Here is a 21,190-nt window from a genome sequence, read left to right as displayed (position 1 = left end):
TACTCTTTTGTCCCTTTTTACTTGTTATATATTTTCTAATTCGATTTCTCTTTTTATTTGTTATTTTTGATAAATCAAAGAATGATAATATCTTTTTCTTATTATATCCTCAATTTATTAAATGTCTTTGAGTAAACATGTTTGAGACTCTATCAATTAATATGGGTAAAATGGTAAACTTACTATATCAATTATTGTTTTATGAATACGTGTGTCAAGTCAAAATTTGAGAAGTAAATAGGGACTAAGGGAGTATTTTTTTAATTGGTTTTTGACTTGGTGTTCAAAACTTATGTTAGGAGTCCTGATTAAATTTAAATTTGCATCACGGAATTTCATATTATGAATAAAAGTGCTTCCTAATAAAGACAATTTCATTCAAACTTTAAATTTTGATCAAAGATGAATGAGTACTTAGTACTTAATTACCATCTACACACTATTATTGGTATATATTTTAAAATTTAATTATAGTAGTCTCTCTGTTCAATAATAGTTGTCTACTATTGACTTGACACACACTTTAAAAACAATTAATAATAGGGACAATATTACCCTTTGAATGTACTCCCTTTGTCCACTATTGACTTGACACATTGATTCAGAAGTAGTAAATGATAGAGATAATTTACCAAATCACCCTTATTAAATATAAATCATCTAAACATTGGAAAATGAATAACATTTAATAGCAAGAGTAAAATAGACATAACATGATACTCCATCCGTTCACTTTTACTTGTCACTTTTTCCTAAAATAGATTTTCATTTTTTACTTGTCACTTTTGACAAATCAAGAAAAGACAATTATATTTTCCATGTTTACCCTCAACATTAAATACTCTTTCTTCAAATCATTTTTCAAGACTTAATACTAAACATCATTTAATAGGAATAGTTTGGTAAAATACCTATATTAATCTTTATTTTGTTAATGGGTGTGCCAAGTCAAAATGTGACAAGTAAAAGTGAACGGAGGAAGTAAATCAGACAAATATTGTTGGACATCTCAAATTAGTAGTATAGTGGATAAGTAAAGATGAACGGATGGAGTATTAAATTAAATGTTTTGGGAAATGTATTAGATATTGAATAGTATTTAATAACCAATGTAAAATAACAAGCGGAAGCATTAATTATCTCTAAATTTTTCAAACAGGATAAATATTATTATACACTTATTTTTAATATAATGAACAAGTATAAATGAATGGAGGGAAAAAGTTTATATGGCCTTCAAACTTGACCTTGGCTATGGTTATGTCATGTTCTTCTTTCTACTTTGAATTTTTCCAAGTTGATTTAAGTCTTTAATGTAACTGCTCCAAACAATTAATGACCTTTGAAATTTTAATCCTTAGTTTTGAAATCCATACACATTAAAAAATGTCTATTCATGAGATTGATGATTCAGTCGAGAAATCAATAACGATGATATATTCAGTATAATTTCTCAAATAAAAATTTGAAAAAAATAATATATACGCAAATTTTATTTCTATTTTAAAGAAAATTAGAAAAAATATTTTCGATACTCTTCTCAGGAGGAAAGATTCCATCTAAAAGGGGTCCTTATTTTTGTATTCAATTTAGAGATTCACAAATCTTATTATTGAATTATATATTAGAAATAGAGAGTTTTTATATATTTCAAAGAATATTTAGAGGGTGTATTTAATATGAAGAACAATATTTTAAACACTTGATTTCTTCCACAACCCTTATACTACTATAGTTGATTCCTTCCACAACTCTTAATTGTACATATTCATCATCATTCACATCATTAAAAAATAAACGATCTTAATTATACCGTATTTAGATTCATATATATATATAGTATTTTAATATTCTGAAAAGCATTCAAATTTAGATAATTTTAATCTTAATAAAAATAAACGATTTAAATTTTTACTTTATTAGTGAATGGTCAATTCTTCATCTTGTAATCTTCTTTTTTCATCTTCCCTCCCCGTGCCCACAATTTTAAAAGAAAAGAAAGGACCTAAATGAAAGGTCATAGTGCATATAATATAACCATATAATACCTCCCTTTGTTTCAAGATAATTTTAGGATATTTTTCTTTACCAAAAAAAAAGGATATTTTTTATTATTCAAAATTGCTTAGAAAGAGAATATATATATATATATATATATATATATATATTATTATTATTATTATTATTATTATTATTATATAGAAAGAGCAATGTGTTGACCAATCAAACTCTCAACAAAATATTTGACATAAACAATTTATTGACCAATTAAATGCATATATTCTGCTTTAATAAGGTCATTATCAACCACCCAATACAGTCTTGATTCATGATAATAAATATTTTTTAAAAAAAAATGACTTTTATTTAAAAAAATATTTAGTCCAACATATCACTTTGCATTCATATAGTCATATTTTTAGTTTACACTCATACAGTCAAAAATAATTAAAGCTTGCAGTAGTATTTATATTTATTTGATTATATAATCAATGTATCTATTTTGTATAAAAATGTATTCATCTTGTATAATAATTTATAAAAGTGTATAACACATCACTAGCCACGCTACGATTTTCAATTACTACTTTTCTTCAAATTATGTCCAAATTTGAAATTTAATCTCTTTTCCTCAAACCTTTTTAACTGTGATAAATTATCTTTTTAATTTTATTTTTATCACTTATATCTTACAAAATTAATACTCTAACCACGATTTGAGCTATAATAAGCACAATAACAAATCAAGTATGAATCATTCAAGAGACGGATACATTAATTAAAGTAGATTAATATGAAAGCAATCTAACTTTTAAGTTATATACCGTATGAATCAATTTGAGTAAGAGCTAAAAAATATGACTCGTTTTGATTATAAATTTGAAAAATCAAGTAATTGAAAATGTAAAAATATTTATCATCCAAATATAAAGGTGGAAATATATTTGAAATTGTAAGTTGAATAATTCAAATATGGATTACTCTTCTTATAGGATATATAAATTGACTACATTTGAATTATTATTCTCTTGCAGAATATTATTCATAGATTTTGTGGACGGTCTCTTTGTTGATTTTCTATGTCTATATTTAGATAATTTGGACATTTTCGTTTTTGGCTTGATTTGCAGTTTCTTTTTTATAAAGGGGAAATAATGGATTTTAGTCTCTGTGTTATTTGACTATGCACATTTAATTATTAGTTATTTGAAGTGTGCGATTTTGGTCCTTGAAGTTAACAAAAAATTTACTATTTAACAAAATGATTAGTTGAAAAAATATAAAATATAAATTGTTGGTGATTCTAAATACATGAAGTTATATATATAATATAAATTAAAATTATATTTTTATATATTTTTAAAAAATTTACAATTAGAATGATTATTTTAAATATATAAATTGATCTCATTTGCTTCTCTGTTTGTTCTGTTTTTGATTCATTAGCAACTCGTCCTCCTATCTTTTTCAATGGTTACTAATCAAGGTCAAATACGATTACATTTGAAAGGGTTTAGTAGGTGGACATGCTCTTTAAGGCTATCAATGGTGTCCTAAAAACTTTCAGTCTTTAAAAAATTTAACATTTTAATTTTAATTAAATTTAAATATTTTTATACACATAATTCTTCAAGCATTTATAATCATCAACCCTTCAATTTATTTTATTTTACATATTTTAAAATAAAATTTATTCTGTTAAATAGTTAACTTTTGTTAACTTCAAGGACCAAAATCGCACACTTCAAATAATTGAAGGTTTAATGTGCATAGTCAAATAACACATGGACTAAAACTGAAATTAGGCATAATATAGGGAATAAAATTGCTATTACATCTACATAAAATAAAATATTGTATTTTCGTATAGTTATTTTGCAATCAACTAAATTGTGACTCTTTAAAATTAAATCCCTCAATTTGGAACAATCGTCATTTACGCATAATTTTTTTTTTTCAATCTACGCAAAACGTCGTTCCTGCCAAGGTTGTATGTCTTTTTTCAATCTACTCAAGTCTAACCTATTTGGACTCCTTAGAGGCTCTAACCATGGAACACACATATCCTAAAAATGCACGTTTCTCCGATAGAAATGACTTCACCGATCGGGGAACACATTAGATATTTATCTAAACCAGTAGGTCCTTGAGCGGACCCCACGTTAGCCTCAAGACGTTGGTCTCTAACTATAAAAGTATATGCTTGAGCTTGAGAAGCTTCTGGTCCAGTATGTCCTTAAAATTCACTAGGATAAGTGTATTATTGAACCAGAAAAAACAAGAAGCAATGAAACCAAAGACGGCTAAAGCCCCTAAATTAAACTATAAGATAAGTAAGCCTCTACAAACCATACAAGTGCGCGTCGAGCCCATGCGAAAGGTTTGGTTAAAGATAGAAATAGAATGACTATCGGAGATATTAGTGTGCACTGTTTCGTTTCCATTGTTTCTTGTAGATTGTTTTAAATTCAAAAAAGTTTAAGGTTTATACATTAATGATATACAAAATATTTATATAATTAGATCATGAATAAAATAGTTGCATGTAACAATGTTTAGTTAACATTGATTGGTAACTCTAAATAAAGTTCGAGATAATAGGAAGGTCTGTGTACACTCTACCCTCCCCAGATCTCGCTTTTGGAATTAAACAAGCAAAATCTTCAACCAACAATTACATCTATTTTTGCAGAATCAGAACAACTCTCAAGCAACTTCACAGACTCAGTTGAGCTTATTGAAGAACTAGTTAGATTGAAGTTCAATGAGCATGGTTCCCGCGATTCAGAAGGCCTGGGAGGCGTTTGCAATGCTTGTAATTCGCCTTCAAGCATTTCCACTACTTTAGTCATTGAGGGACGATCGAGTGGATTCATTTGTATGCACCACAAAGCAACTAAAGTTAGCTTCTTTACGTCATCATGTGTCTCATCTAGTACTTCAATCTCCTTTCCCTTGTTGAGCTGATCATAAATCCAATGTGGGAAGTACTGGCTTGACATATCCTCTCTGGCTGCCGAGTTTGTTTTCAAGTCTACGATATCAATGAGTAACATTCCAAAGCTATAGACATCTGCCTTATAAGATATTGGACCAATGCTTCTGTTGATCAACTCTGGAGCTACATAACCAATTGTTCCCCTGGCTGCTGTTAGAGTAACAATGCTCTTATCCGTCGGGTATGATTTGGCAAGACCAAAATCAGATAGTTTTGGAATGAAATTCTCATCCAAAAGTATGTTGTGTGGCTTGATGTCAAAATGTAGAATTTGGATGTCACAACCTCGATGCAAATATTCAATACCTCGAGCAACTCCAAGAGCAATTTCAAACTTTCTTTCCCAACTTAATAGTTCAGCTCCTCCTTCTCGAGGTGTGATGTACTTTTCAAGGGATCCGTTAGGCATGAAGTCATACACGAGAGCACGCTTACATCTCTCAGCACAATAGCCAATAAGTTGTACTATGTTAACATGATGAATCCTCCCGATTGTGGCAACCTCGTTGATGAAGTCTTGCCCATCAGCTTTGGGCTTACTCAATATCTTCACTGCTACATTAGGACCACTTTGAAGCTTACCTTTATATACTGAACCATAACCTCCTTGGCCTAGTTTCTCTTTAAAGTTCCTAGTCATCTTTCTTATGTTGGAGTTGGAATATCTAATGGGCGCGAAATTGTTCTCACCATGCAGGAAACTTTCAATTGCATCATAAATAGACAAATGTCTTCTTCGTAACTCAATCATTAGAAATACAACTATGAATGGAAATAGAATGATTCTTGCCACGATGCTAAACCCTGTGTACAACCATCACAAATAAGCAAGAAAAGTTTGTGAATGGTTAAATTAAAAATTCAACCACCAACATCTGCACCATCATTTCGACATTAGAATGATTTCTAGTAATAAATTTGAAAGACGAAAGATGTGACTTACCAGCTATGGGAAGTATCCAAGGGATGATTTCTGCAAAATCACCAATAATCAATAATTTAGTTAATTTAACTTGCAACAATACCATTATATGAAACCAGAATTGCTTACTTGCAAGAATGCGGAGAACATGTTTTTGATCAACTTGATTGTGGTCATCCAAAGAGAAAATACAGAACCGAAAAAAGAAAAAAACAGTTAAGACTTACACAGAAAATATTGCTAAAAGTGTCTTATATTCTAAGCAGGACATTGGGAATGTGCTTACCACACGACGTTTTGAAGAATCTAAAATTGTAAGCTTTGCAGCTGCGATCAACATAATGAACATCAGTTGAATTTTCACCTTCACAACTATATGGATAGGAGGAGCACTCGCAATAAACTTTTCTAAACCAAGAAAGCTCAAATCCATATGCCAAAGCATTATGCAAACTTAAAATAGAAATGTTGGCATTTGCATCCTGAATACGCCATGAAGTCATTGACATGAGGTCTACACTACACCCGACTTTCAAATCGGATGGTGATAATTCAGCCATGGTTGCATATGTGTGTCCCTTAAATAAATCAGAAGACACATTGGAAGCATAACTCCTGTTGAGACAATTAGTGATTTCCACAAAATCTGGAGAATTTAAGGCAAATGGACAGCTGAAGAGAGTGATTGGTACTGTTAAATGAACAAAATTAGGCCTAATAATAAGATCAAAACCAAGAGGGATAGTGTAAAACGTAATTGAATTCTGAGGAAGAGAGCAAATAACTTGGTCTCTTATACCAGGATCTACAAGACGGATAGTGGAGTTAGCGTAATTGATGGCTTGAACATAGTAGTTCAGTGATCCATACCAATTATGTGGAAATATTGTGAATATTGCGCGATTTCCTTCACAGCTCAATTCATAATTTTCATCGCCGCAGTGCTTTGGATCACTTTTCAATCTAAAGGGATAACTGATGTTACGAATATGCCCACAACTAGAAGGGACACACTGCTCTGTCTGTTTTGCAAATGGGGTTTCTGAGAGCTGTATGAAGATGAGGATTGTAAGAAGAATCATTGTTCCTCCAGACATTATATTTTTATGGGGTATTTCCCTCTTCTCTGCAAGGTAGCAGTCAAGAAGATCTAGCAACCAATTCTAAAAGAACAATGGCAAGTCTTCATGAAGTCTAGTAAGTCAACCATGTAAGGGAAGTCAACATATCTCTCATAGTCAATCTTGGAGGCACAAGACTTTTCTTGATAAAAGAGTGTGGAAAAATCAAACCATTAAATGAAAGAAAAATCCATACAGAGAGTAACACATCTTTAGATCATATATTGATAAAAACAAATTAGCTGCTGCCGAACTTAATATCAGAGCACGTCATATCATAGGGAGTTAACAAGGAAATAATATGAATTATATATGGTGAATGTTTTAGAAAGAATTTGTTTTATGAAATAAGAAAATATAAATGAAATAAGAAATAATATAATAATAACGAAGAGAGAGAAATATATTCCTTTTTGGTGTAAAATTTGATGTAGTGTTGGAGTTGATTACACAAAAAATAGTGTTGACACCAAATTTGGTGTTTGGGTTGGAGATGCCCTTAAAAGAAAGGCATATATAATACATAAACATGTTCTTTAATTTGGGTTCATCTGACATCTATGCCCTCCAACTTTGGTGTGCACAAGTAAACACTTAAGCTTGTAATAGAGTTGAACAAGTAACCCCACACATACTACTTGGTGTTTTACGTGACAATTTGCATCCTATGTGACATCCTACATGTATTATGCCACGTAGAATGCATGTGATTACTTATTTAATTTTATACAAATTTAAGTGTCTATTAACATCCAAAATTGGAAGGTATGAATGCTAGTTAAGGCCAAGTTGAAGATCATATTTATGTATTATGCCTAAAAGAAAGGTCTCAAGTCATCATGAAGTAAGGGAGGTCAATATGTCTCTCATAGTCAATCTTGGAGGCACAAGACTTTTCTTGGTAAAAGAGTGTGGAAAAATCAAACCATTAAATGAAAGAAAAATCCATACAGAGAGTAACACATCTTTAGATCATATATTGATAAAAACAAATTAGCTGCTGCCTCCCCAGGTTTGGAGTGTGATAAACTTGGTATCAGAGCAGATCGTGTCATAGGGAGTTTACAAGCCGTGTCAGTCGAGATGACCATCTTTTTCCTCTTGCACTTGCTTTTCATCACCATGGTATTGTTGGCTATGGTTGGTGATGGAGCATATGATTGCAGTGAGTCCAGGTGTGGAAGTGATGGCCCTAGCATTCATTTTCCCTTCAGGCTTCGTCACCAGCCAGAATATTGTGGTTATCCAGGCTTCGAGTTATCTTGTGACCATAAAAACCAAACCATACTCGCACTTCCCAATTCACTTATACTATCTGTTGGAGAAATTGATTATATGTCTCAACAGATTCTCCTTTATGATCCTGAACGCTGTCTCATTTTTAAGCTATTGCACCTTAATTTATCAGCATCTCCTTTCTCCTTCACTGTTCATGAACCTTATCTTACACTAGGTGATTTTTCGATTTTCAAATGTTCTGGTATGCCTGCAGATTATCAGAACCAACATCCAGATTGTGCCTCTGACAAAGCAATATTTGCTGTTCACTACTCTTTGAATTCACTCCCCCCTACAACTTGCAAAAAGATTTATGAAATTCCGTCAATTCCCTTCGATACAATTAACAGTTATATAAGACTCAGTTGGCTTAATCCAATCTGTAAATACTGTGAAGGTCTTGAAAAGGATTGTGGCTTCAAGAACTATACTAAACAACTGACTACTCAGTGTTTCGATCGACCATTCACAACAAAAGGTATTAACTCATTAAAAAATTTACCTTTGTTTGATGCCATGATCATGTACTTCTCTTTTCCANAAGGTCTTGAAAAGGATTGTGGCTTCAAGAACTATACTAAACAACTGACTACTCAGTGTTTCGATCGACCATTTACTACAAAAGGTATTGACAAACCTTTCTTTAATGCCATCATCATGTACTTCTCTTTTCCATAACAAAAAAATTGTGTTAATTCTGGCAGGCACAGTAAAGAAACCACTGATTGCAGGTGGAGTTATAGGTCTCATTCTTTTGGGAATTATTATGATGGCACTTTATGAGTGTTATAGCTCAAGCAAAATTGAAAGAGAGAATCAAGCCAGAGTTGAAAATTTTTTGGAAGACTATAGAGCTCGCAGACCGACGAGATATACTTATGCAGATATTAAGAAGATAACAAATCTGCTTCAGGAAATATTGGGAGAGGGAGCTTACGGGATCGTTTATAAAGGAACACTTTCGAATGAAATTCATGTTGCTGTAAAAGTTCTCAATGATTCTGAAGGAAATGGGGAAGAATTTATTAGTGAAGTTGCAGCAATGGGGAAAATCCATCATGTCAACGTGGTTCGCCTAGTTGGTTTTTGTGCTGATGGAGTTAGAAGAGCTCTAGTGTTTGAATACTTGCCAAATCAGTCACTTGACAAGCTCATTTTTCCGACAAGTTTCAAAGATAATATCACCCTTACTTGGAAGAAGCTTCATGATATTGCTATGGGAATAGCAAAAGGGCTAGAGTATCTTCATCAAGGATGTGACCAACAAATCCTTCATTTCGATATCAAGCCTCAAAATATTCTGTTAGACCATAACTTGAACCCAAAGATCTCTGATTTTGGTCTTGCCAAGTTATGCCCTAAAGAGAAAAGTGTTGTCACTATGACTGAAGCTAGAGGAACCATGGGTTATATTGCACCAGAAGTATTGTCAAGCAATTTCGGAAAAGCGTCTCATAAATCTGATGTCTATAGCTTTGGAATGATGCTACTTGAAATGGTTGGAGGGAGGAAGAATTTTGATGCAAAGGCGGATACTAGCCAAATGAACTTTCCCGAGTGGATTCATCAGCGGCTGAATCAAGGAGAAGAGTTGAAAATCAGGATTGAGGAAGATGATGATGTTATACTTGTAAGGAAATTGGCTGTTATAGGACTTTGGTGCATCCAATGGAATGCGACAGATCGGCCATCCATCAAAGTTGTTACTCAAATGCTAGAAGGAGATGGGAGCAATCTAACTGTTCCTCCTCCTTTTACAACAAGAAACACCACTCACGTTGGCCCTTCTACGCAAGAGTTGACGGTAATATCAGAACTATAATGAATGGAAGCCTAACTTATGGATAAACTCCTGCATCTTAAGTTGTAATGTCAGAGTCAGTACAAGTGGAAGTCTGAATTTTGGTATTTTCATTAGATATGTGTTAAGTCATTATGTTTAGCTGCTACTTTCGCAACTCTTTTCCATCCAAAATATGTATTGTCATTCTGTCATGATTCTAAACTCAAGACTCTCAAAAGTTGTTACATATGCAACATCCTAAGGGGTCGTTTAGTTGGCCGCATCAGCAAAATAATCCTAGTATGTTATAATACAATGTTTGATTAGCCGCACAACAAAGATGATCTCTGCCATAACTAATGCAACACTAATAATATAATTACCTTAGAATTTACCCCATTCAGAGAAAACAACTACTACAAAGAATTTGCAAAAGGTGTACAAGTATCTACAGAATTACCATTAAATTTATGTGCTGAAAGTATCAGATACAATTCATAGATGCCAAAGAAATACCTGAATTGTCTCCACGGGTGTGTAGCCTTAACAATATTTCTTCAAGAAGGATATGCCCGAATCAAACTGTAATTGATGTGGGAGACATCAAGTTTCAGGTTTTGTAGCAATCAAATAATACAATTCCATAGCAAGGAGACAACACTCTACTTCCTTAATGTTAAGCATAGACCAACAAAAGCATAGACCTCGAGTTTAAGGTGTGTAGTGCAAGTTTCTCCATCAACAGAAAAACTATATGAACAACATTCGAGCTAACTTTGCCTTCAGATAATGGACTACAGAAGTTCAAGAGCACCAGAATACATTGCAGCAAGGCTGGCACCAGAGAAGCTTTCCAGATTGTACACTGACCTTTTAGAGTCACTGCAAAATTAACATAATCTCTTTATTGGACGATGTTGTTACGTCTAAGGAGAGGCAGCCTATACCAGTGTAAACATGGCTATATGTTGGAATGGTAGCAATTGAACAAATAGAATTAATGCATAAACCACTGCCTCCGTTGATGTTTTCACAATATCTATGCAAACAAAATATGCTAGTCATATCCATCAAAATTTCTTGAAAATTATTCGTGTGACCAACTAACTTTAGGTTCTTCAAACTTATCCCATATGGAAACAACCCACCCATTTCCAACTTGCTTAATTTCTAGGAATACATGTAGTACTTGGCCATGATCCCTTTCAGACATTTTATCAAACAAGTAGGAAACAACTCTACTTGTTTCAATTCTAGCGATGTATTAAAGCATACACTGTACAAATCAATCTCTCGAGGATAAAGGTGTTAAATTTGACAAGATTCAAAAATGAATTAATGTGAAGATTTGGTAGTTAAGAAGATAATTCTTCATTGGTACAAAAGTCAAGATAACACCTTTTGTAGGTGAAATTTAGGTGAACCATAAAATGGTTTCACAAGGTAAATCTTGACATTTTCTAATTCATTCGTAACACACCTCTCACTTCTCATCTTCAAATGCATTTGATCTTCTTTCTCTCTTGTAGTATTTCACTCGTACTCTTTTGGAGTGAAATAAATATTGGTTGGTTGTGTCCGAGGAGTAGGCAAAAGAAAACAAAAGTTTGCCGAACCTCGTTAATTCCTGGTGTTCTTTTTATTGTTGTCTCATTTACTATTTATTAGCTACCTTTAGATATAGCAGTTGTGATTTCATCAATCTCTATATATTCACCTTCCGCAACAATTGGTATCAGAGGCAAAGTATTATCTGAGTATGCTCTGTGGTTGCAGCACAATTTGAACTTCCACATCAAAAAAAGATTTACTTTGATCTTTGCATTGTTAGCTAGTAAATAGTTTTTTGTAGCAAAAATGGGAGACAAGAAAAATGATGAGTCCACATCAAGTGTCAATAATACGTCATCATTGGCATCTTCGCTTATGACATGAATTGTATCAAATGAGAAATTTGCAGTTGAAATTTTTGACGGGTCAGGACACTTCGTAATGTGGCTAGGCGAGGTCCTTTATGTTCTTTTTCAACAAGGGATAGATATCACCATAGAAGAAAAATAACCATACGGTGTAAGAGAAGAAGATTGGAAGATTATCAACTGTGTTACTTGCGGTACCATTCGATCTTACCTTGCAAGAGAACAAAAGTATCCATACACAAAGGAAACATCTGCAAATAAATTATGGAATTCATTGGAGGAAAAATTCTTGAAGAAAAACAGTCAAAATAAACTTTACATGAAAAGAAGATTGTTACGCTTCACTTATATTCCTGGTAGCACAATGAATGATCATATCACCAGCTTTAATAAATTGGCGACAGATTTGCGTAATATGGACGTGACTTTTACGGATGGAGATATGGCCTTAATGTTGTTAAGTTCACTTCCCGATGAGTTCGAGCATCTTGAAACTACTCTACTGCATGGGAATGATGAAGTATCTCTCAAAGAAGTTTGTTCTGCCTTATATAGTTATGAACAAATAAAGAGAGAAAAACAAAAAGACGGAGAAGCAGAAGCATTGATTGCGAGAGGTCGTTCTCAAAATCATATGAAAACGAAGAAAGGGAGATCCAAGTCAAGATCCAGACTCAGCAAAGATGAATGTGCCTTTTGCCAAGAAAAAGAACACTGGAAGAAAGACTGCCCAAAGTTGAATAGCAAAGCCAAACCAAATAATGGGAAGGCTGTCATGGATTCAAATGTGGTCGATTGTGATGACTCTGATTACTCACTAGTTACAACAGATCCATCTAAATAATCTGATATATGGTTGATGGACTCAGCTTGTAGCTATCATATGTGTCCCAATCGGGACTGGTTTGTTGATTTACAAAAAGGAGAATGTGGAGTTATTCACACCGCAAACAATAATCCTCTTACCGCATATGACATTGGTTCAATCCGATTAAAGAGTCATGATGGATTGACCAGAACATTTACAGATGTTCGATATGTACCGGATTTGAAGAAAAATCTCATTTCTATAGGATCCCTAGAGTCAAAGGTATTCAAAGTCATTGCAAATAATGGCGTAATGAAAGTATGCTCCGGTGCATTGGTGGTAATGAAGGCAATTCGAAGAAATAATAACATGTACCACTATCAAGGTAGTACAGTTATTGGGACAGCTACAACAACGCCCAATGACGACAAGGAGGCAGAAATGACCAGGCTATGGCATATGTGCTTGGGACATGCTGGATTTGAAGAAAAATCTCATTTCTGTAGGAGCCCTAGAGTCAAAGAGATTCAAAGTCATTGTAGATAATGGCGTAATGAAAATATGCTTTGGTGAATTGATGGTAATGAAGGCAATTCGAAGAAATAATAACATGTACCACTATAAGGTAGTACAGTTATTGGGACAGCGGCAACAACATCCAATGACGACAAGGAGACAGAAATGACCAAGCTATGGCATATGCACTTAGGACATGCTGGAGGAAAATCCTTGAAAACTTTATCTGATCAAGGATTGCTAAAAGGAGTAAAAACTTGCAACTTAGAGTTTTGTGAGCATTGTGTCAAGGGAAAGCAAACAAGGGTTAAATTTGGAACAACTATCCATAATACTAAAGGTATTTTGGATTATGTTCATTCAGATGTTTGGGGTGCTTCTAAAACACCTTTATTAGGTGGGAAACACTATTTTTTAACTCTTGTTGATGACTTTTCCCGAAGACTATGGGTGTATACGATGAAAATACAAGATGAAGTATTGAGAATTTTTCTCAAATGGAAGGCGATGATAGAAACTCAAAGTGGCAGAAAGATCAAGTGTCTTCGCACAGACAATGGTGGAGAATACAAAAATGATCTTTTTCATAAAATTTATGAGGAAAATGGCATCGTCAAACATTTCACCGTCTGGAATACACTGTAACAGAATGGAGTGGCAGAACGCATAAACCGAACTTTGCTGGAGAAGGTTCAGTGTATGTTGTCCAATACTGGCTTGGGCAAAGAATTTTGGGCTGAGGCAATAACATATGCATGTCACTTTATTAATCGTCTACCATCTGCTACTATTGGTGGGAAGACACCATTAGAAAAATGGTATGGAAAATCTGTTGAAGATTATGATTCTTTATATGTATTTGGCTCAATTGCATATTATCATGTAAGAGAGTCAAAATTGGACCCAAGAGCAAAGAAAGCTTTATTTATGTGAATTACTTCTGGAGTCAAGGGATATCGTTTATGGTGTCCAGAGATGAGAAAAATATATTTTCAGCAGGGATGTTACCTTTGAGGAATCTTCCTTGACAAATAATGTAACAGTTGAAGATGTCAAACAAACTGATGGTGCTTCAAAGCAGGTGGAGTTTGAGGGAAAAATAATTTTCCCAACATTGGGATCAAACGAGGAAATAACAGAAGATTTTCCTCCGGAAGAAGAGTCAGTCGAAACGGAGGTTCCGTCTCAAGAACCTCAACCACAACTTGAATCAATAGCAACCAGCAAGCCAAAATGACAATAAGAAAACCTGCTCGACTCATAGATATGGTGGCTTGTGCGGACTCAATTGCAGCTGATGACATTTCTACCACTTATAAAGATGCAGTCCAAAGTTCAGAAAAAGATAAGTGGAGGATTACCATGGATGAAGAAATGTAGTATCTTTATCATAATCATACATGGAAATTGGCCAATCTCTGGGATGGCAAGAAAGCAATTGGGTATTTGCAAAGAAAGAAGGATTTCCTAACCAAGAAGATGTTCGCTACAAAGCAAGATTGGTGGCCAAAGGATACGCTCAAAAAGAGGGAATTGATTATAATGAGGTATTTTCTTCAGTTGTGAAACACTCCTCCATTAAAATTTTGTTGGCTTTGGTAGCACAGTTGAATTTGAAACTAGTTCAGTTGGATGAAAAAACTACATTTTTTTACATGGAGACTTGGAAGAGGAAATCTACATGACTCAGCCAAAAGGATTCAAAGTTGACGGAAAAGAAAATATGGTGTGCAAACTTGAAAAATCATTATATGGATTGAAACAATCTTCTAGACAATGGTACAAACGATTTGACAAGTTTATGTTGCAACAAAGGTACATAAGAAGCAAATACGATCATTGTGTGTATTTGCGCAAGCTTGAAGACGATTCCTTTATATATTGTTGATGATATGTTGATAGCTTCTAAAAGTCAAGAGGAAATTGAGAAGCTAAAGATTCAACTAAGAAAGGAGTTTGAGATGAAGGATTTGGGTAAGGCAAAGAAGATTTTTGGCATGGAGATAAAAAGAGATAAACATTCAAAGAAACTCTATTTATCTCAGAAAGAATATTTGAAGAGGGTACTAAATTGATTTGGTATTAATAAGAAAACGAAGTCGGTTAGCACTTTGTTTGCTTCCCATTTTAAGCTGAGTGATGCACTTTCGCCAAAGAATGAAGTTGAACGAGAATATATGGCAAGAGTACCATACACGAATGTTGGTAGCTTGATGTATGCAATGGTTTGCACAAGGCCAAATATTTCACACGCCGTTGGAGTTGTAAGCAGGTACATGCATAATCCTGGAAAGGATCATTGGCAGGTTGTAAAATGGATTCTACGATATATTTATAATACTGTAGATGTTGGCTTGGTTTTTTAGCATAAAGATAGTCAATATCTTGTTGGATATTGTGACTCGGATTATGCAGGTGATTTGGGCAAACGAAGATCAACTACTGGTTATGTTTTTACTATTACAAACGCACCAGTTAGTTAGAAGTCTACTTTTCAGTCAACAGTTAATTTGTCTACCACTGAGGCAGAGTATATGGCAATTACAGAGGCTACGAATGAGGCAATTTGGCTTCAAGGATTGCTTAGAGAGCTTGGTATTGGACAAGAAGGAATCACAATATTTTGTGATAGTCAAAGTGCTATTCAATTAGCGAGGAACCAAGTTTATCATTCAAGGACGAAACATATTAACGTCCGATATCATTTCATATGAGACATCATCGAAGAAGGTGGAGTCATAGTGAAGAAAATTCATACTATGGATAATCCTGCTGATATGCTGACAAAAGTGGTGACTGCGGTCAAGTTTCAACATTGTTTGAACTTTATCAACATTGTTAAACATTGAAGATTGAGGTTGAAGACACAATAAAAAATTATTGTTGAGAGAAAGTTGAAAATGGAGAATCTTGCCAAGGTGGAGATTTGTTAAATTTGACAAGATTCAAAGATGAATTAATGTGAAGATTTGGTAGTTAGAAAGATAATTCTTCATTGGTACAAAAGTCAAGATAGCACCGTTTGTAAGTGAAATTTAGGTGAACCATAAAATGGTTTCACAAGGTAAATCTTGACATTTTGACACATTGTGATGTCATGGATGACATCAATAGGAAGAATTCACTCCTATAAATAGGTAGCTCCTAATTCATTTGTAACACACCTCTCACTTGCCTTCTCATCTTCAAAGGCATTTGATCTTCTTGCTCTCTTGTAGTATTTCATTTGTACTCTTTTGGAGTGAAATAAATATTGGTTGGTTGTGTCCGATGAGTAGGCAAAATAAAACAAAAGTTTGTCAAACCTCGTTAATTCCTGGTGTTCTTTTTATTGTTGTCTCATTTACTATTTATTAGCTACCTTTAGATATAGCAGTTGTGATTTCATCACTCTCTATATATTCGCCTTCCGCAACAAAAGGTTCTACCTATGATTTATCTCACAGTTCATACATTAACTTCCTAGATTAGAAGTTCAAATGTTAATTCCACCAACAACAAGTATCAGGTAACTCTACTCATCAAGACTAAGAGTTTAGAACAAATGGGAATAAATCACCTAAAGTTTTATCTTGTTTTGTCAAAAGACCTCTATTGGTCCTACCTAATGCAACACTGACATAGTAAGTCCAATTGATTAATTGTGTAAAAAAATATTTCTTTCTAGTAGGGTGAACTCACTTACTATTGTAGTAATAACTTGAGATTGATGTAGAAATTCATAAACTTTAAATTTTAAAGTATTCATACTATATATGAGTAAACTTGATAGTCGGGAGGTTGATTTATCTCACAGTTTATTCATTAACTTCCTGGATTAAAAGTTCAAATGTTCATTCCACGGGAAACCTGTCACCTCCCACTAGCAATAGATACCAGGTAGCTCTCTCCATCAAGACTAAAAGTTTGGTAAGTTCAATCGATTCGCGGTGGAAAAAACATTTCTTTCTAGTAGGATGCAATAAGTCCGAAATTTTGGACACCTAGTGAACTCAGTTATTATTGTAATATTAACTTGAGATCGATGTAAAAATTCATAAACTTCAAACTTTAATTATTGCTAAGGAAGAAAGGTTAATGGAGTATGATAAAAGAGAGAAAAGGCCCAAAAGAGTCCTTAACGTTTTGGGTTTTGATTTAAAATAGTCTTTATTCTATAGCATGAACTTGTATTTATTCATTTGGTACTAACATTGAGCATGAATGAAAAAAAATCTTGAGAGAGATCACACCATTTGGCTAATGAAGAACATATGATCAAAGAAGCAATTGGCAAAGTTTATAAGGTGACTAAAATTTAAATTTGTAAATAAATTGTTACAATTCAACATTCAAAGAAATGATTGAAAAACAGTCTTGGAGATGGAAGAATTAAGTTGTATCATTCTTTTCTCCCTTGCAGTTTTGATTTTCTCTGCATTTTCTCTTACCACTGGAATTCTTTTTGTGACTCGAGTCTTCTTTTTTCATACTAAAATCTTCTCGATTCATATTGGGATCTTCCTATGAATCTTTTCCCCTCCGTAGATTCCAATTATATTCATTTTCAACAGGTGAAAGACTGGTAGTACACTGTGGAAATGTAAGGAACTTTAATCAAAAATAAGTTTTACAATTTCTTGCGTTTTGTCAAATATCTAAGAATCAAAACTAATGAAGGAGCATAATGTTGTTCAACGATACTTAATGTGAACATAAAAAAATATAATAGACATAAGGTATATAAATTACCTTATAGAGGTTGCTGATAGAACGAAATATTTTACTTCTGGGTATTCCTTGCATGATACGGTAGGTTCCATCATTTTCATCTCTTGTCAAAAGTTTTGAGCCAGGATTGACGTCATTTTCGTTCAAAGGATGGTCAGGATTATTTGAAAGACTATCTTCGCCCGTGACTTTGTTGAGCTCAGGCTCCCCTGAAAAATCATGCATAACTGAATGAGAGGGTATCATAAACGGGGGAAAATTACAAGTTCAAAAAATAGATTTCAGTTGGAATCTAATTCTTTATGCACCGTAGGCTACAACTCTGACATTTGTCATTTAGGTGCGGAGTTTCTATCCTTTAAAAATATATCGTTCTTTTTTCATGGAATAGATGGGATAATCAGAACGGTACTATGTACCCACTGATTTAAATTTAGAATCCACCTCTACTTTTCCATTCAAGTAAATAAATAAATAACATAACATAAGTATCAATTAAAATTCTTTAAGTACCAGTAATGTCTTGTTGTAGTTTCTCTTGGATAGAGTCTTCTTGGTCCTTTGTTGTTTTACTTCCATCACGTTCTTTAGTTATCTCGTTTTGTATTGCCACCTACAAATTCACTTTATTTTTTAACAAATGATTGAAAAAGAAATATTTATTGACAGAAAATTCACGCCATCAAAAAGAAAATCTTTCCCTCAAAATTAATGGTCCAAAATTGAAAACTAATTAAAACATTCCCTCAATTAAGTAAATAAACATAAGTCATGATTAATTATTTACCTCGCATAGGTCAAGAAGGGAGTCAAACTTCAAACTCTTTGGTATTATTTCCTTAATTAATTTATCAATGCTTTCCTCCATTAAGGTATGATCAGACTCACCTGAAAAATCACATACAACCAAATGAAAATAAAATAATTAATACTATATAACTCAATTGTAAGATGTTTGAATAAATTAATATCATGAATAATACCACGAATAAAGTTAATTAAATTTTTTGGATTTATCTCCATCTCCACGTCAAAATAATTTGAAATAAGTAATATAAGTCAATTGTAAATGCTGATTTCTTAAATACCGTTGATACCTTCTCTTTGTTGTTGTTTTTCAAGTTCTTCCTTCTCAAAAGAGCCATGTTGCCCCTTTTCCTTTTTGCTTTCACTATGTTCTTCAAATCTCTCGTTTTGTAACACCCTCTTACAACTTTCCTCTTTATTTTTTTCGAGTGACTGAAAGTAAAAAAAATTATTATGTAACAAAAATACCATGATCAATGAATTATCTAAATTGGATGCTAAAAAATTATCTTAGATGGGGACATAATTAGATAAACAGAAGATATGAAAATTACCACAGCAATGAAGTCAATAAGACTGGAACTATTCACCATACTATCTGGTACTCCTTGTTGCACATGATCGTCTGCATCTACTCCTTCTTTGATCAGAAGTTTTGAGTTACGCCTTTTGTTCTTCTTTTTTTGTCCAGATTGCATTTTGCACTTACCTTAAAAAATATATTTATTAAGCATTTATTGAACCAAATTAATTTTATTAATGATATTTTGAAAATTTAAATTCGACCAATAGTTATTAAATTAATTAAAAAAATAATTACTTAATAAGAGTAAAACTAAAAGCATAATTAATACAAAATAATGATAAGATGTAGAATAAATTTATTATGTACCCTCTTCTTTTGATAAAATTATAACATGACAAATACTATGGAATAAAAAGGGATTTTTTTTTCCCAAATATGTTATGCTTGACTTAAATTAAACTTAACTAGATTGGGTGACAAAACTAACTCAACCCGCTTAATCCATCTAATTCGTTTAAGTCGCTCACTTATTCACTTAATTCAATTCAACCCATTAAAAATTGGGTTGATATGTAATTGACAATGAGAAATTTTGTCAAAATATTTATAAAAAACTAATTTTTAATTTGATATGTTATATATAACCATAATAATAAAAAGAATATTAGGTACTAAAATATTTTATAAGAACAAATAAAACAATTGTGAAATTGGGTTGAGTCTTGACCCGTTTTGTAATCAATTACCTGATTCGTTTTGACTCAACTCATTTTAACCTAAGCAAATTTAGATTGATTTGGATCTTGACCCGTCTGTTGACTAGATCCATTATAATATCCTCCCCTCCCCCCAAATTTGACTCAACCCACCCAATTGTCACTGATAATTGAGATATACTCATACAAGTAGTGGAATAAATTAAACAACTCCGTAAGACATAAAACAATCAAAATTTAGGACCGAACATGAAAAAATTAATTTTACCATAAAATTGAAGGAAATAAAAAAAGTGAGAACAAACATTGCTAAAACAAGAAGAACCACATATATGTTAGATATAATCCATAAATTCAGAATCAAGAGAAAAGGAAAAAGAACACATAGTCCATAAATTCAGAATCAAGAGAAAAGGGAAAAGAACCAAGATGTTTTCCTTGAATTGAATGAAGGAGCAAAATCGTGTTTTCCTTACTGGTTCATATGTTTCGTCTTGGCCGCCGAGATGTTCTCTTGAAATTTTAAATTGAAATGATGAGGCAAATGAGTGTATCTCACGTTTTATAGTCTATTCTTGGACAATGAGTTGTTCCCTTGAAACCCTCATTTAGAGCCGTCAATATGGGCTAAGCTAATTGGGCCGGTCTGGCTTAACCCATGATTTGATTGGGCCGGGCTATGATTTTTGGAGCTCATTTAAGAAAAGGGTTTTTTAGCCCGACCTGAATAAATCTGCCAATTTGTGGGACTTGAGAAATATGGATAGGGCCGGCCCGTGGGCCAAATAAAAATTAATTAAAAAAATAAAAATAAAATAGAGTATTAAAAATAACTAGAGTCTAAACTCAAAATCTATTTAAAGTTTGAAATATTACAATTTAAATTCAAATTATGTTTATAAAATATGTACTACATAAAATAAAAATACTCTAAAATTTCTAGGGAATCACTACGTAGGTCATAGCCTATGGAATATTGTTATAATTTTTGTATTTTATTGTGATCATTGGAAAACATTTAGGTTAATATTTCTATTTAGCTATGTATGTTTTTACTTGAAATCAAACTTAATAAATATTATAAA

General features: G+C 32.9%; 2 protein-coding genes across 4 annotated transcripts; one reads left to right on the top strand and one right to left on the bottom strand.

Annotated features, from left to right (window-relative positions):
• Positions 1 to 4,499: 4,499 nt before the first annotated feature.
• On the bottom strand, positions 4,500 to 7,076 carry LOC125849772 (rust resistance kinase Lr10-like). The gene is made up of 4 exons (XM_049529747.1): positions 6,208 to 7,076; positions 6,051 to 6,083; positions 5,943 to 5,972; positions 4,500 to 5,803 (listed from the first exon to the last, which is right to left on the bottom strand). Exons 1-4 carry the CDS (start codon positions 7,016 to 7,018, stop codon positions 4,665 to 4,667), a joined length of 2,013 nt encoding a protein of 670 aa, XP_049385704.1. The 5' UTR covers positions 7,019 to 7,076; the 3' UTR covers positions 4,500 to 4,664.
• An 896-nt stretch (positions 7,077 to 7,972) lies between these two features.
• On the top strand, positions 7,973 to 10,324 carry LOC125849776 (rust resistance kinase Lr10-like). 3 transcript variants are annotated; one of them, XM_049529755.1, is made up of 3 exons: positions 7,973 to 8,717; positions 8,865 to 8,945; positions 9,052 to 10,324. In XM_049529755.1, the coding sequence occupies exons 1-3, from the start codon at positions 8,126 to 8,128 to the stop codon at positions 10,140 to 10,142; spliced, it is 1,764 nt and encodes a 587-aa protein (XP_049385712.1). In that variant the 5' UTR covers positions 7,973 to 8,125; the 3' UTR covers positions 10,143 to 10,324. The 3 variants fall into 3 exon arrangements, with proteins under 3 accessions (XP_049385712.1, XP_049385711.1, XP_049385710.1); XM_049529753.1 differs by having other exon boundaries at positions 7,975 to 8,717; positions 9,025 to 10,324; XM_049529754.1 differs by lacking the exon at positions 8,865 to 8,945 and having other exon boundaries at positions 7,974 to 8,798; positions 9,025 to 10,324.
• Positions 10,325 to 21,190: the final 10,866 nt, after the last annotated feature.

This window comes from Solanum stenotomum, unplaced genomic scaffold (genome assembly GCF_019186545.1).
Source record: "Solanum stenotomum isolate F172 unplaced genomic scaffold, ASM1918654v1 scaffold10327, whole genome shotgun sequence".
NCBI lineage: Eukaryota > Viridiplantae > Streptophyta > Magnoliopsida > Solanales > Solanaceae > Solanum > Solanum stenotomum.
The sequence above is the reverse complement of the archived record's forward strand: the minus strand, read 5'-3'. Positions and strand labels throughout refer to the sequence as shown.

What these genes read in the sequence shown, in the direction of transcription:
- LOC125849772 (XM_049529747.1), bottom strand. Translation starts at nt 7,018, where the DNA reads ATGTCTGGAGGAACAATGATTCTTCTTACAATCCTCATCTTCATACAG. An exon ending in TGTTCTCCGCATTCTTGCAA is followed by an intron (nt 5,973 to 6,050) that starts GTAAGCAATTCT and finishes GTGATTTTGCAG; the next exon opens with AAATCATCCCTTGGATACTT. An exon ending in TTGGATACTTCCCATAGCTG is followed by an intron (nt 5,804 to 5,942) that starts GTAAGTCACATC and finishes GGTTGTACACAG; the next exon opens with GGTTTAGCATCGTGGCAAGA.
- LOC125849776 (XM_049529754.1), top strand. Translation starts at nt 8,126, where the DNA reads ATGACCATCTTTTTCCTCTTGCACTTGCTTTTCATCACCATGGTATTG. An exon ending in TCGACCATTCACAACAAAAG is followed by an intron (nt 8,799 to 9,024) that starts GTATTAACTCAT and finishes TAATTCTGGCAG; the next exon opens with GCACAGTAAAGAAACCACTG.